The sequence below is a fragment of the Melospiza georgiana genome, chromosome 1 (genome assembly GCF_028018845.1).
Source record: "Melospiza georgiana isolate bMelGeo1 chromosome 1, bMelGeo1.pri, whole genome shotgun sequence".
NCBI lineage: Eukaryota > Metazoa > Chordata > Aves > Passeriformes > Passerellidae > Melospiza > Melospiza georgiana.
Window position 1 is genome coordinate 89,862,214 of NC_080430.1, and position 12,995 is coordinate 89,875,208.

The window sequence follows — 12,995 nt, forward strand, 5'->3', positions numbered from 1 at the left end:
CAAGAAATGTTGATTGATTTACTAACAACATCTGCCTGGTAATAAAAGACTTGTCTGCAAGGATTTTCAAATTCATAACCTCAACTGCTATGCTTGCAACATTAGCCTACTACAAAAGAAAAAACAATTAAAAAGTAAAAAATTGGGAATAATTTTGAGCCCTGTCACCTCAGCAGACAAAGAATTTAGGTTCTAACATCTTCTCAACTTCTTTACAATACAAACATCCTACTAATCCGTGTTCAACATCACCTTGGAATTCATTTGGATTATTCATCACGTATGCATGGGGATTTCAGAACGATACTTGTGGGAAGGTTCTCTGCTCCCATGTGATTATAGCTTTTATATGTTGCACTGGGGCAAATAAATATGCCAGGTGCCAGGGAAAGAAAAATGAGGCTGCTCAGCAGTTCAGGCCTTATTTTGTTCCCATGATTGCCTGAAAATCTCATTGACCTATTCTGCCTGATTCACACTTTTTACACTGTACATGCTAGAAAGAGAAGCACAAAGATACATTTGTGAACAGCTGTCAACTTTCTCTTGCCTGCTGGCAGTGAAACAGCTGATTAACTGCTTTCAGATGTGGTTCATTTAGTAAATTAGGAAGCGGTACATCTTTGTCTAAAGTTTCAGAAGTCCTTGGTCTGCATGGATATTTGACTGTTGCACTGCTCAGTCAACTCAATTTTTATTGAGTGTTTAGCTCATGCTTCTAGGAAATCAAATTTGTTAAGTATCCAAAACTGGGTATGCAGAAATGGAACTGCCTCAGTCGCATAGCAACTTACTGAATATTGTGGAGATCCATTTAGAACATATTGAGGAAAGCAAATATGATTACCACCAACCTAGAGAGGAAATGTGAGTTTACTCAGCAAAGATGAGTTTAGTTCTGCTGCTGACTTCATTCAGACCAAGAATTCAACCACATTCCAGTCTTGCAAAGAATGTACTAAACACCCTATCCCTCCCAATCCTTGAAAATAAACCCCCAAATTTTCCTTTATTAAGTCAAGGGAGGTCTGAGGATTGCAGCACAGGATGTATGAGGTGATGCTGAGGGAGTGGGTTTCTTCAGACTAGAGAAGAGAAAGCAAAGGGCTGGGGGTGCAATTACCTATGGGCCAGGGGTAGAGACCAGTCTTCAAAAAGATGCACAGTGAAAGGATAAGAACCAACAGCCTGAAGTTGAATTTTGGTCTAAAGAAGGACTTCTTCATCAGAAGGTGGAAAAGCAAAGGACGAGGTTGCCCAGAAACATGGTTGGAGGGACTCAAAACTCAGTTGGATACAGCCTGAGAGACCTGATCTAGCCCTGAAGCTTGGAGCAGTGTTTTGAACTAGAGGACATTCAGAAGTCTGTTCAAACACAGTTACCCTGACACTGAGAGCCCCATTACCAAGAGGGTAACCAAAAATTAATGAAGGATAGTAGTACTCAAAACAAAATTTCCCATGAATGAATTCATGCAAAGCCCATCATAAAAATTTTTAAAAATTTATGAAGTTGTTATTGCACAGCAATATTTTGACTCATTAAATGAGAAAACAACTGGCTTATAGTGATAAAAGGATTCACACTGAAATACACAGCTTTTTAATCTCATGTTTTTTTCTTTTTCAAATCCAGCTTTGCTTTTAGACAGAAATGAGAAATAGCTGAAAGATAGAGGGGACAGTTCACTTTTAAGGCAGCATTTTCCCATTCTCAAGTCCATTCATAAATCTGTGGTTGCATTTTCAGATGGATTACTAGGCTCATGACTCCTGTTGCCCTAAGGGCACCAAGGGGTCTTGTTCTACTTACAGGCTCTAAAGACGCTTCATCTCCTCTGCCATTCGTGTTCAGACATCTTCTTCCAGCCTGCAGTTATTTCTTCCATGGAAAATCCAGGTTAAGAAAGGCTGAGTGTATGTCACAAAAATGCTAGCATCAAGAGGTCAAAAATCATGATGTTTCTGAACCAATAAGTCTTGCTATAGCTAGAAAGCTTTTCAGCTTTTTATTGCAATATTAAGGTCAGAATTTTCCTCTTTCTGAGAAAGAGTGCATATCCTCATGAGGCCTTCCCTTATGATTTTAAGGTTTGCTCTGTCATATAACTACATTGATTAGCAACTTTATCTCCATGCCCACATCCAGCATGAGTATCTCTGTCAATAATAAGCCGATAACAACATTATTTCAGCGACTTCTATCCATAATCTGGCAGTCAGGGGGCTGTAAAAACAAGAACTGGTAAGACAAACTGTGGCTTGGGTGTTCAAAACCCAAGAAATTGTTTTCATTTATATTAATGTATTTTAGAAGTCTTAGATTGTTTTGTTTAGTTCTGTTATTCACTTTTATGCTTATTTTCATATTATTTTTAAATGTAATTTTCTTCCTACAGAGAAAGCTGTAGAAAATCAAAGCATGCTGTTTTCATTTAAAAAATTCTATTATTTTGCTATACTGTGGCACTTTCCATCTGATACCACTTTGCCTCTCAATCTCTACTTGTTCCTTCTGGCATAAAGATCATCACTGGAGACTTCAGAAAAATAAGAATGCCTACTTAAATGTCCTAATTTGAGTTTCTGAGAGAGAGATGTGTGTACTTATGGGATTTCTCTTCCAGCAAGCATTCCCACTGAGCCTCAAGCCTCAGTGATGCCTGACTGCTTCTTCTCTTTGATAAGTGCCATGGACATTTTTCCAAATGGCTCGTTGTGTAATATCACCATTCAGCTAATTTGTAGTCTCAGTTTAGAAAGTTGTGTCTTGTTCAGGAGTTTTCAAAGTTCAATTCCTCTTACTGGATAGAAATTGTAATTTAAACAAATAGTTTGCCCATCAACATTTAGGGGATGATAGATGCAATCAGAAGAAATGCAACACAGGTTATAATGACCCTCCCAACCCAAACTTATTCTTATTTGAAGCAGACCATTGATTTAATATATATGCAGATAAATATGCTAATTTAATACCTGACAATCTCATTTAGATCACATATAGCTTCTTAAATGCATGATTGATGGCTTTTATTATCTATGTACTTAACAAAAAGGGCTGGTTGGAATCTACTTACATTCTTCCCAATGTTTCATGCAGGTCCCTGCTCCACACAGCTCTCAGTCTTGCTTGACTGACTTAACCAATTGTTTCAGATTACCCACTCAATAAAACCTCAGATTTTCTCTTCCTCGACATAGCCTTCACTTTGCAAGTAAATAGCTCCAAATTGCCATGCTGTGCCAGGGGGAAAGGCAAGGGAGACTGAATGAATACCAAGTGACTCCATGATGCCAGTAGGAGATATAAAATAGTATAATAACTTGACAAATCCTTCCCTCAGAAAAAACCATACGCAACTAGTGAATGAAAAGTCCTCCAAGGCTGGTAAACTAAATTAGCAAAGACTGTTGGGTTTTAATTGATCTAAAAGTCAGTGGCCACAATATACACCCCCTGTGCTACAGCACAAGGCAGCAGTGGCAGCATTCCAACATTGTCCCTGGGCCATTGTGACACTCTCTTTCCCACTCTCTCTCTCCATCTTCTTTTCTAACTGACAAGACATTTCTGAGGAACACTGTAGCTTATTCAAAGTTCTGGCTGACAGATGAAGCAACTCAGACAAGAACCTTCACTTTTCAAGTGTATTAAATCACAACTTCAAGCTTTGGATAGCAAGTCAAACACAGAGAACTTACATTCTTGCAATCATAGAACCATTTAGTCTGGAAAACACCCTTAAGACCATTGAGTCCAACAGTTAACCCAGCACAGCCAAGTCCACCACTGACCATGCCCCTCAGAACCACATCTGTGTCTTTTAAATACCTCTGGGGATGGTGACTCAGCCACTTCCCTGGACAGCCTACTCCAATTCTTGACAACCTTTTCATGAAGAAATTTTTCCTAATATGCAACATAAACCTCCTGTGGCACAACTTGAGACTGTTTCCTTTTGATCCTTAAAGCAGAATAAAAACACACATTTGACCCAAGATAAATTTAATTTAATTTCAGTATTAAAGGGTTTGTTGGGAGAAACTTCGAAAGGAAATGCAAAGGCTCCAAGGATAAGAAATAACTGAAAGCATTCGGCTAAACCAGTGAAATTACAAATATTTAATACATGACTCACAGGAATTACATCCATGAATGATGGATACTGCAGAGGCTCATCTCCATTTGTAGAATGGGTTCAGCAGTGCAGGGCCTTCTGTAGTCTTCTAGTTTTCTGTAGCTTCTGGAAATAATAACTCACAAAATTTTCAATAGCTTTATCTGATTCATCTATCATAAGTACCAGGAAACAACACACTTGATATTAGATCACTGCTGGCTTTTAAAACACAGCCTCATGGAAAACAGCCCTTTTAGAAATCAAAAGCTGATTTCACTTCTGGACTGAGGAATCATCTCTGCATAAACAATCCTGGCCAGAGTGCTTTAATCCAGATGGGACACTTGCCTCTGAAAGCCAGCAAAAAGCATGAAAGGGGCTCAAATATGGTATGTACTAGTTATCTAGGAGAAGCTGATGTTGAGTTCCAGATTTGAAGTGTGTTGACAAGTTTTGGTGGCAAGTTTGGAAGAGATTGGCTTACAGAAGAAATTTGATTTAGGACAGAACTGTACCTAGTTATAGGCTATGTGTGAACCATGCAAGGGAAGGGGCTTTACATTTAAGGTCTGTATCCTTTCAAATTTGCCATGAAACTGCTGTACTAAATTAAATTCCCTGACTTCTCACATTTTGTCTTACTTGGTGGGTATTTAGGACACCCCTCAGCAATTCTGAGTGGCAAATGCTACAACATGCAATTTTTTTTGTTTCTCTCCTTTTCCTATCCTGCCTTTGCAATGATCTGTTCCCCAAAGGCACAATTCCTGAATATTATTCTTAGAGGAAGACTTCACAGCACCAGCAGAAAAAATACTAACTTTTTCTGTAACACATATTTCTGGGATTATTAGGGAGGTTTCTGATGTACTCTGCCCATGACAGTGATGCTCAAAGAAGCCCAATTTCAAACTTCCCTTACATCTCTCCCTGTCCATAGTGCTGAGTGAGTCACTTCACTCCTCATGCAGGAAAACTGCCTATTTTCTTTTCCAATGGAAAGGACCTACAACCACCACCTCACCAAGTGACTAGCAAAACAAACTGGTCAGCATGAAAAGGAGGGAAGAGAAGCCTCTTAAATGGTGCCTTGCTTTAGAGGCACCATTTGACCTCTCTGTCAATGACTTACTCTGAGTTCTCAGAATGATTTATGGGCCTAAGGATACCTACATACCTTAATTTTCTAGGGGAAAAAACCCACAAACTAGATGACGAAAGCATTCACATCACAACTTTTCTTTCTCTCCTGCATTTTTTCCTGTTCACTCTGGCCTTACCACTGGCACACCGACCAAGAAGTCAGAAATGTAGGTACATCTTTTGATGACTTAAACTCGTATTTCCCCCAATGGCATATTTCAAAACACACCTGAGAGGTTCTTCTCTATTCTTGATGAAGTTCCACCTTTTATTTACACACTGGTGGCCAGAGGAAGGAGACAAAGCTGCTTCTGCAAATGCAGTGTCTCAAAAATCCCACTGAAAGGAGCACTCTGCCTTCTCCTCCCCTCTCTGGGGGCTATGCCTATGTTTTCCCCCAGCAGTCGCCTCAAGACATCTGTATAATGCAGAGACAGGGCTGTGCCCACATTTCACCTGCATGCGAGTGACCTACCTGTTGTGTTGCAGAGTTCTGCTCTTCCTCCCCTCCCACATTCAGTGAATCAAAAAATGCATGAATAATTAGCTCAAAGTCATGTGTGGATGCCACCTCACTGTGCTCATGTCTGTCTCTTGCTGGCCCTGTGAGTCACAGATCATTTCCACGTAAACCTCATGAGAAGGGAGGGACAAGCCTTCCCTGTGATTCCTACACATACCAACTCCTGTTTAGTCTTCCCTACTGACTGACAGGTTAGACACTGGGGAAAAACAGTGTTGGATCCCTCCAGGCAAAGGAGAGGGAAATAAACCATCTCTTCTCTCATCATCTCACCCTTGGTGAAAGCTCCAGCTGGATAACAGAGATGGATTCAACAGAACTGACTGTACATATTTTAAAGGAAACCAGTGATTATGAGCTCATTTTGTGCAGGGCCTGAGTGTGCAGCTGATTGGCATGTGGCTACACTGATGGAGGGAACACCTCACCTGTGAATCCCACCAGCAATGAGACATCCCTTCAGTCCTGAGCCACGTCATCCATGTGCCCAGCCATGCCTCAAAGCAGAACTGAGCACCTCATGAGCTTGAAGGTCAGGAATGCAACCACCACCAGCAGACACATCAAACACAATATATATTTTATTGGTTTAATTTCCAAGGCAGTTAAAAACCAGATGAAAAAAGATTTACATAGCATAATCTCTACAATTTATGAAGAATAATCACATTTTTATGCAGTCCTTTGTCTTGATTTTCTTGACAGAAAGATGACCTAAAATTTTTAGTATACTTTGAAGGACATCATTGAAAGTATATAAATTTTAAACTAATCTGAAATATCTCAGTCATATCAGAAAACATAGAGCTCAGAAACTTATCCTAAAAATGCTGATTTCTGTTTTGTGATTTCAGTCTCCTGACTATTATTAGAGCTTGTAACAGTCACCATTTTTACCTTGGGATTTGAGAAGGGGCTAAGTCTCATAGATAATGGAATGTGTCTGAATAATTAATTGCAAGTAAATAAGCATTTGGGTTTCAAACATATAGAGGACTTTCTAGATATAACACTCTGGAAATACGGTATTAAGTACATTTATTATCCATATAAGGCAAACATATATCTTCAATTATTATTTAATTATTAAAAGGTTAATTTGGCAGTAATTGGAGTATTTAGATCAGAGCCTACATTCATATAAAGTGGTCTTATTTTCTATATACTTGGAAAGTTAAGAAATAAACCCTTATAGAACATATAATTTTTTAATATAGTGTTTCAAAGGGTTTATGTCCCTTTTGTATCTGCAGTCCAGAGGGTTGCAGTATGCTAAATTTCTTCTTCCTCTGAATTATTTTTTCACATTATGGGAGGCTTGTTCTTTCTGCAAACTTATAGTGCATGCCACTTAAAAGTGACTTTTTGTACTTCAAGATTTTCCACAGAGTTTTGTCGCTGAGAAGAATTTGCCTTCATCGATGGAAAGACATATCAGTTCTGGCAGGAACATTCCACTTACTAGAAGGGAAATATTATCTTTTATTTAGCTGAAAGATTCCTTACATATCTTCCATCAATCTGAAGTGTTGTGACATTTCCTACCACTGTACCACAAGGATGTTCCTTCTGGGAAATGCACAGACTATACTAATGACTGTGTTCATACATCAGACAAAATCTTTCTTTTCCCCCTGTAAAATGGCAAAATTATTCTTGATCTAATATAACCAAGCCACAGTAGAGAGAATGTGTAATTGACTGTAAATAATAGGTCAAAATGACCAAGCATGACATTTTAAAAGTTCAAATCCTCTCATCCATAGTTATCATACATTGCATTATGGATATTCACAAACAGTATTTGTCAAGCCACTGTGTACCAAAGTGACTTATTTTGTACTAAATGCAATAACGAGTGAAACAGAACCTTTTGAGGTTGCTTTCAATTTCCTTTTCTAACTTTTGTGCCATTTTAAACAAATGACACAGTGGTGAGGTGAAGAGGACAGAGCAGAGCACCAGAGATCACCAAAGGTCAGCATACAACAGGTCTCTTCATATTAAATCTGTCAGAGCTATGCTGGCCTTCTACCCAACAAAGCAATACTCTGCATAACAGAAAGTGAAGCAGTTAAGAGATTTAGATACCAGGAAACTGCTTTTCAAGGTTCCAAAAAAGCCTGCTCATTACAACCTCAGATAATTGACTTTTAGAGAGATAAACTCAAAGCAGGCATCAAGGAGCAGACCTTGGGCTCTGAAGTGGAAGGTACAACTCTCAAAACTGATTTTCAGTTTACATACATATGAAAAACCTCTCTCTTCCCATGTATTTTATGGCAGATGGTAAGAAACAGATAATGTTTCTTCTCATTTCCATTACAAAGCTCTGCTGAGAGACTGTTCCAGCTGAAGTGAGTAAAACCAGTTCTTCAAAAGAACAAAAGAAAAAAGAAACCATACATTAAAGAAAAGGAGGAAAAAAAGGAAAGAGAAAAAGAAAAAGGAGCATTTTTGAATTCTGATTTGTGCAGTGGGTGATGAGCTTCCTTTTCCCATTCTCTGCTGCTCTGTGGTAGTCGCTCTTCTTTCAGAATGTCTGTTTGACCAACTCTTTCACAGAGCCGCCTGCCTCCCTCCGGGGCTATGCTCAAACAACTCAAGGATTGCTTCAGCCAGAACCACTTTCACACAGCTGGAGCCAAAATTGCCCCTAAATCATACTGGATGAGAGTTTTGACGGTGCTTTTAGCGGGGTCAAAATTTCGCTTCCCAGATGGCAATAGAGCAGCCAGTCTAGGAGAATTTTGCCTTCCAGGAGGACTTCCTGGAAGTATGAAATCATCCCATAGCTAGCTGGACACATGTTGAGGGTCATAAAACACCTGGCCTCAATGTATTCAGTCTTGATTTACATCAACTTTCCACATGGATTTTCTTCTTTGCTCCATGTCTTCCTTTATTTATTTTTTGTAATTTTCGCAGTAATTGCTACTTCAGACTAAGGTTTCAGACATTTGTTCTCATAAATCAGAAAGCATGAGTTTTTTTTAGGAGATGCCAACAGCTGTTTAAGAAGGGCACTATGAAATGAACAAAGGGTAAGAAAAAAGAATGCTTTGACCTGTTTGTGATGGAGAGCAGTCAAACTCTCAAGAGTTCCCTCAAGTGGCCATTAGAGATTGCTGAGGACAAACGAAGTTTGTATAGAAAATGACTGTATTACTTGAAAAATCTCTAATTAGAGGTAATGTGTCAGCATCCACAAATGTAAAAGGAAACAAGAGTGTGGAACTCATAGAGCCATGAAATGACTTGGGTGGGAAGGGACCTTAAAGACCATTTAGCTCCAACTCCTCTTCCATAGGCAGGGACATCATTACATAAAAAATCCTAGGGAAGACATCACATAAAATAAATCAGATGGAAAAGTAACAAATGGAAGAGAAAGAAGTTGAGAACAAATGGATGGAATTCCTTCACAGGGAACGTGTATTGCAAATGAGTCCTCATTATCTTTGTGCTGTGTTAATGTTCTCATACACTACTCACACAGACTTCCCAATAATCCCCCCTTTTCCATTGCTTTCACGCTGTCTACACATCACCTTCAGTTTCCTTTTGGAAAAGCTGAATGCACTACTACTCTCATGCCACTCTTCCACTGTTCTCTTCCCACCCACATTGTTTCTAAAATATGTCTTGCATCCTCTTCTAATTGGGGTTTTGACAAAGCAGTAGAAGGAAGCAGTGTATTGTTGTGTTTACTTTCCTTCATTGAGATGTGGCTTTCTGACAACAAAGTTGGGCTTGTTTTGGGAGTCATCCACCAGTAAGACTTGATCAAACCTGTTGAACCCTGAAGCAATTGTGCAAAATAGAGTTATGGCTGCTGCAACATAATCACAAGCAAAAACATGTAGGTGAGCTGTAATTATCAACAGTTTTGCCATCTGATAACATTTACAGCAAACAGAAAATTACCAGAAGAAAATGAGTGGAAGCTTTTTCTTTTTTTTTTTTTTTTTTTTTTTTTTTGCATAACTGACTACTGACTTTTCCCTGTAGTTGCATAAAAATTTCATCTCCACCAGAGAGTCTATCATGAACATTTTTCTTCACTGGATGTTGGAGGTTGAATTTCTGTATTCTCCTTCAGCACTGGAAGTACTTGAGACCCAACTGATAAAGTATCTGAAAAGGATGAGGAAAAGGGCTGGTTCATCAGGTATATGCCAAAGTTTGTCTGAAAAAAAGCAAAATATTTATTAAGATGCAATATGTGTTAAAGTAATCAAATCTATAGAGGATCCCACAACCTAGATATGTTTAGAAGAAATATATTGCTTTAAGAATAAGGAGGTATGTACTATGTCCATATAATTAACAACATTCTTAACTCATTAATTATAATAGACTGGTAAACAGAAGCTAATGCCATGCTATTCAAGAAGAATAACTTAAGTAAGGGGACAGTATTTCATCATGAGCTGCATAGTATCGTGTATGTAATTCACACTCCCTCACAATCCTGTTATTTAATGTCTGCTCTGGCTCCTTGACAAATGCAGTTAATGTATTGTCACAAACAAAGGCTCTGCAGCATGGGAACACTGGTATGTTCCAACAGTAAAGAAGTCTTGCATCTCACACCATGAATGATTCACTTTGTTAGCAGAACTTTATTCTGCCTAGCTTCTGTGAGTTTCCCTTCATTTGTTTTTATGAATATTCTAGTACATTTTACAGAAAATATTCAGAAAATTCATTTTAGTGTTGCTTCCACTTGTTAAGTGTCATTATCTGTGAATCCATCCTGCATAAATATTAGAAATACTTAGAATATCTCTTTGGGATACTGAGTAATATAGAAAAGAAAAACTGACTATCCACCTTGCCCACTGGCCATGCAACTCTCACAGGCACCAAAGACCTGATCTGAGTGCCTGCATTCTTATATGAGGTCTTGATCTCAAGGAGTTGAGTGTTACAGTTGTGGGTGTGATCTGGAAATGTCACAGCAAGAGACTGGTGTGGTTCTGTGGTTTTGTTTTCAAGCAGTGGATAATTTAGAAACATGCAAGAAAAATTTTAGTCATCTCATGACAATATTTTCCAAAGAATTAGATAATAGTTAATCAAAAAATACGTAAAGTAGGAAAAAAAAAGGAACACTGAAGACCTTGTTAAATTGATAACAGATTTAGAGACCTCAGAAAGTCTTTGCTCTTTAAACCAAGGACCTTGGAAACCTGATATTAATTTTCTTGTCTCTTCTTGCAGGTTTCAAAAAAAGTATTTTGATTTGTACAGCCAAAATGTACAAGTAAATAAATAAGCAAACTAAATACAAAATTCTATTATCCTTTTCTATTTCCTGATTACATTTACTGCCATTGTTCAGATCAATGATTCTGCAATTGAGTGAATTACATTTAGAGCAGGTTAAAAAAATAGTAGGCAAAAGAGATTGCAATAAAGAAAAAAAATAGATGAATTTAAAGGGGCATATTTCACAGATTAAATATGAAGGCAGTATGTTGTCTCCTATTCTTGCACTGTGTAATTAAAGAAAGATGAAGCAATGAGGTAACAGAGAACATCTCCTTAGTGGTAAGAGAGAGGTAAGTTTGAGACCTACCCCCAAGTAAGAGAGATGCTCTAAAGCAGAGATCTATCCAAACATGGCCTCAAACCCTGAATTTGGCTATTTCTGCTTCATTTGTAATCCTAAACATCAATGAGAAAAACGGCCCCTAAGCTTGGATATTTTTGGCCACCTCTGCTATTCCTCCATCCCACTGGCATGTGACATCAGAGGGCACCAGCTGGACCTCTCAGGCCTATCCCACTGCTGGCACTTTCTGGGTACCAGCGGCTGTGTTGGTGTCAATGCTTGGTGCACACCTTGGCAAATCCTTGTGGTCAATGTTCTAAAATTGCTGCTGAGGAATGACTGCAGCACTATAAGATCCCATCCTTCTAGCACAGTGATTCTGTTGGACCAATCGTGATGCTGTAATGGTGTCAGTAACTGTTTCATGTAAAATATTAAAGTACATAGTCTTATTTTTCCATTTTTGCTTTCCTCTCATTCATTGGCAAGTTTCTCTATTGGCATAAATGTTGTGTTCTTCAGCCTTGTGGTTGATAAGCTGGATTCAATTCCTATATCCTAATGCAAAAATGACAGTTGCTATGATTTTTTTTTTTTTTAAAATCAGGCCATTATAAAACAAATATTGTAAAATTAATACTAGTTCATGCTACACCACATTTCACACAGGAAGGAATTTTTTAACTTATCCATGTAAATGAGCTTATTTGATGCGTGAGAAGTTTTTTATTTATATTTACTGTATTGTCATCTTGATGTATCTTAAAATAAGACTAAAATAAATCTTGGCAGATTGTTCACTGTGAAGAACTTAATTTACCAATTTTTGTTATTGAAAATCATTTAGCAGGATTTTTTTTTTAATGCACCTTAAAACATCTAGATTTACTTAAGAAAATGCATGTCTGAATGCATCTTTTCTTCAGGAGTTCTGAAATGCTGTTTTAATACTGGTCCTTAGTATTTTCTTTCTCTGACTGGGCATCTCAAGTCTCAGTGTTTTTCTCAGTGAGTAATGCCTAAGGAGTTTCCAAGGTGATGATACACTGATGGTGTATCACACATATTTTAGTACTAATGCCTGTTTGGAATCACCAACCTCTTTTTTTCTTGTGAATGTTATTAAAACCAAAATTTAGCCTGTAATTGACAGAAGTGGATTTAAGATCTCTTAAGTAAATTTCCCTGCTTTTTTCAATAATTACAAATAATGACTCAGCAAGTACTGATAACAGTAATCACACACACCCCTGACAAGCAGCCACAAAAGCTTCATCTGCCACTTCAGCTCTCTTTCAAGAGGAAGATAAAATGCAGAAATCCTCACATTTCTGATGAAAAATGAGGCTTTCAGATGCAGAGATTACAGCTTGCAGAGTTATTACAGTGAACCTCATAATCTCTGCCTGCTACCTTTTCGTGACTTCAAGGACATTTTATTCTGCATATAATCTTCTTGAACACTCCAAGAACTGGGCAGGGAGTGCAGGACGATGAGCACCATGGCTTTATCTGGCAGTCAAGACTCTTCCCATCAATGTAAAATGTTACAGGAACAAAAAAAAAATTAAAGCTTCTTGATTAGGAAAAAGTAAACCACTTCACTGCTGGGAGAAAGAGAAAAAAACATACATATTCTTGCTAA

At 38.1% G+C, this 12,995-nt stretch overlaps 1 protein-coding gene across 1 annotated transcript in view; it reads right to left on the minus strand.

Moving 5' to 3' along the window:
• Positions 1 to 9,746: 9,746 nt before the first annotated feature.
• Positions 9,747 to 12,995, minus strand: part of MOCOS (molybdenum cofactor sulfurase) — a 206,811-nt gene continuing 203,562 nt past the window's right edge. Inside the window, exon 15 of the mRNA XM_058031943.1 lies at positions 9,747 to 9,979. Within this exon, the coding sequence (XP_057887926.1) occupies positions 9,836 to 9,979 (144 nt within the window). The 3' untranslated portion in view covers positions 9,747 to 9,835. The remainder of the gene's footprint in view (positions 9,980 to 12,995) is intronic.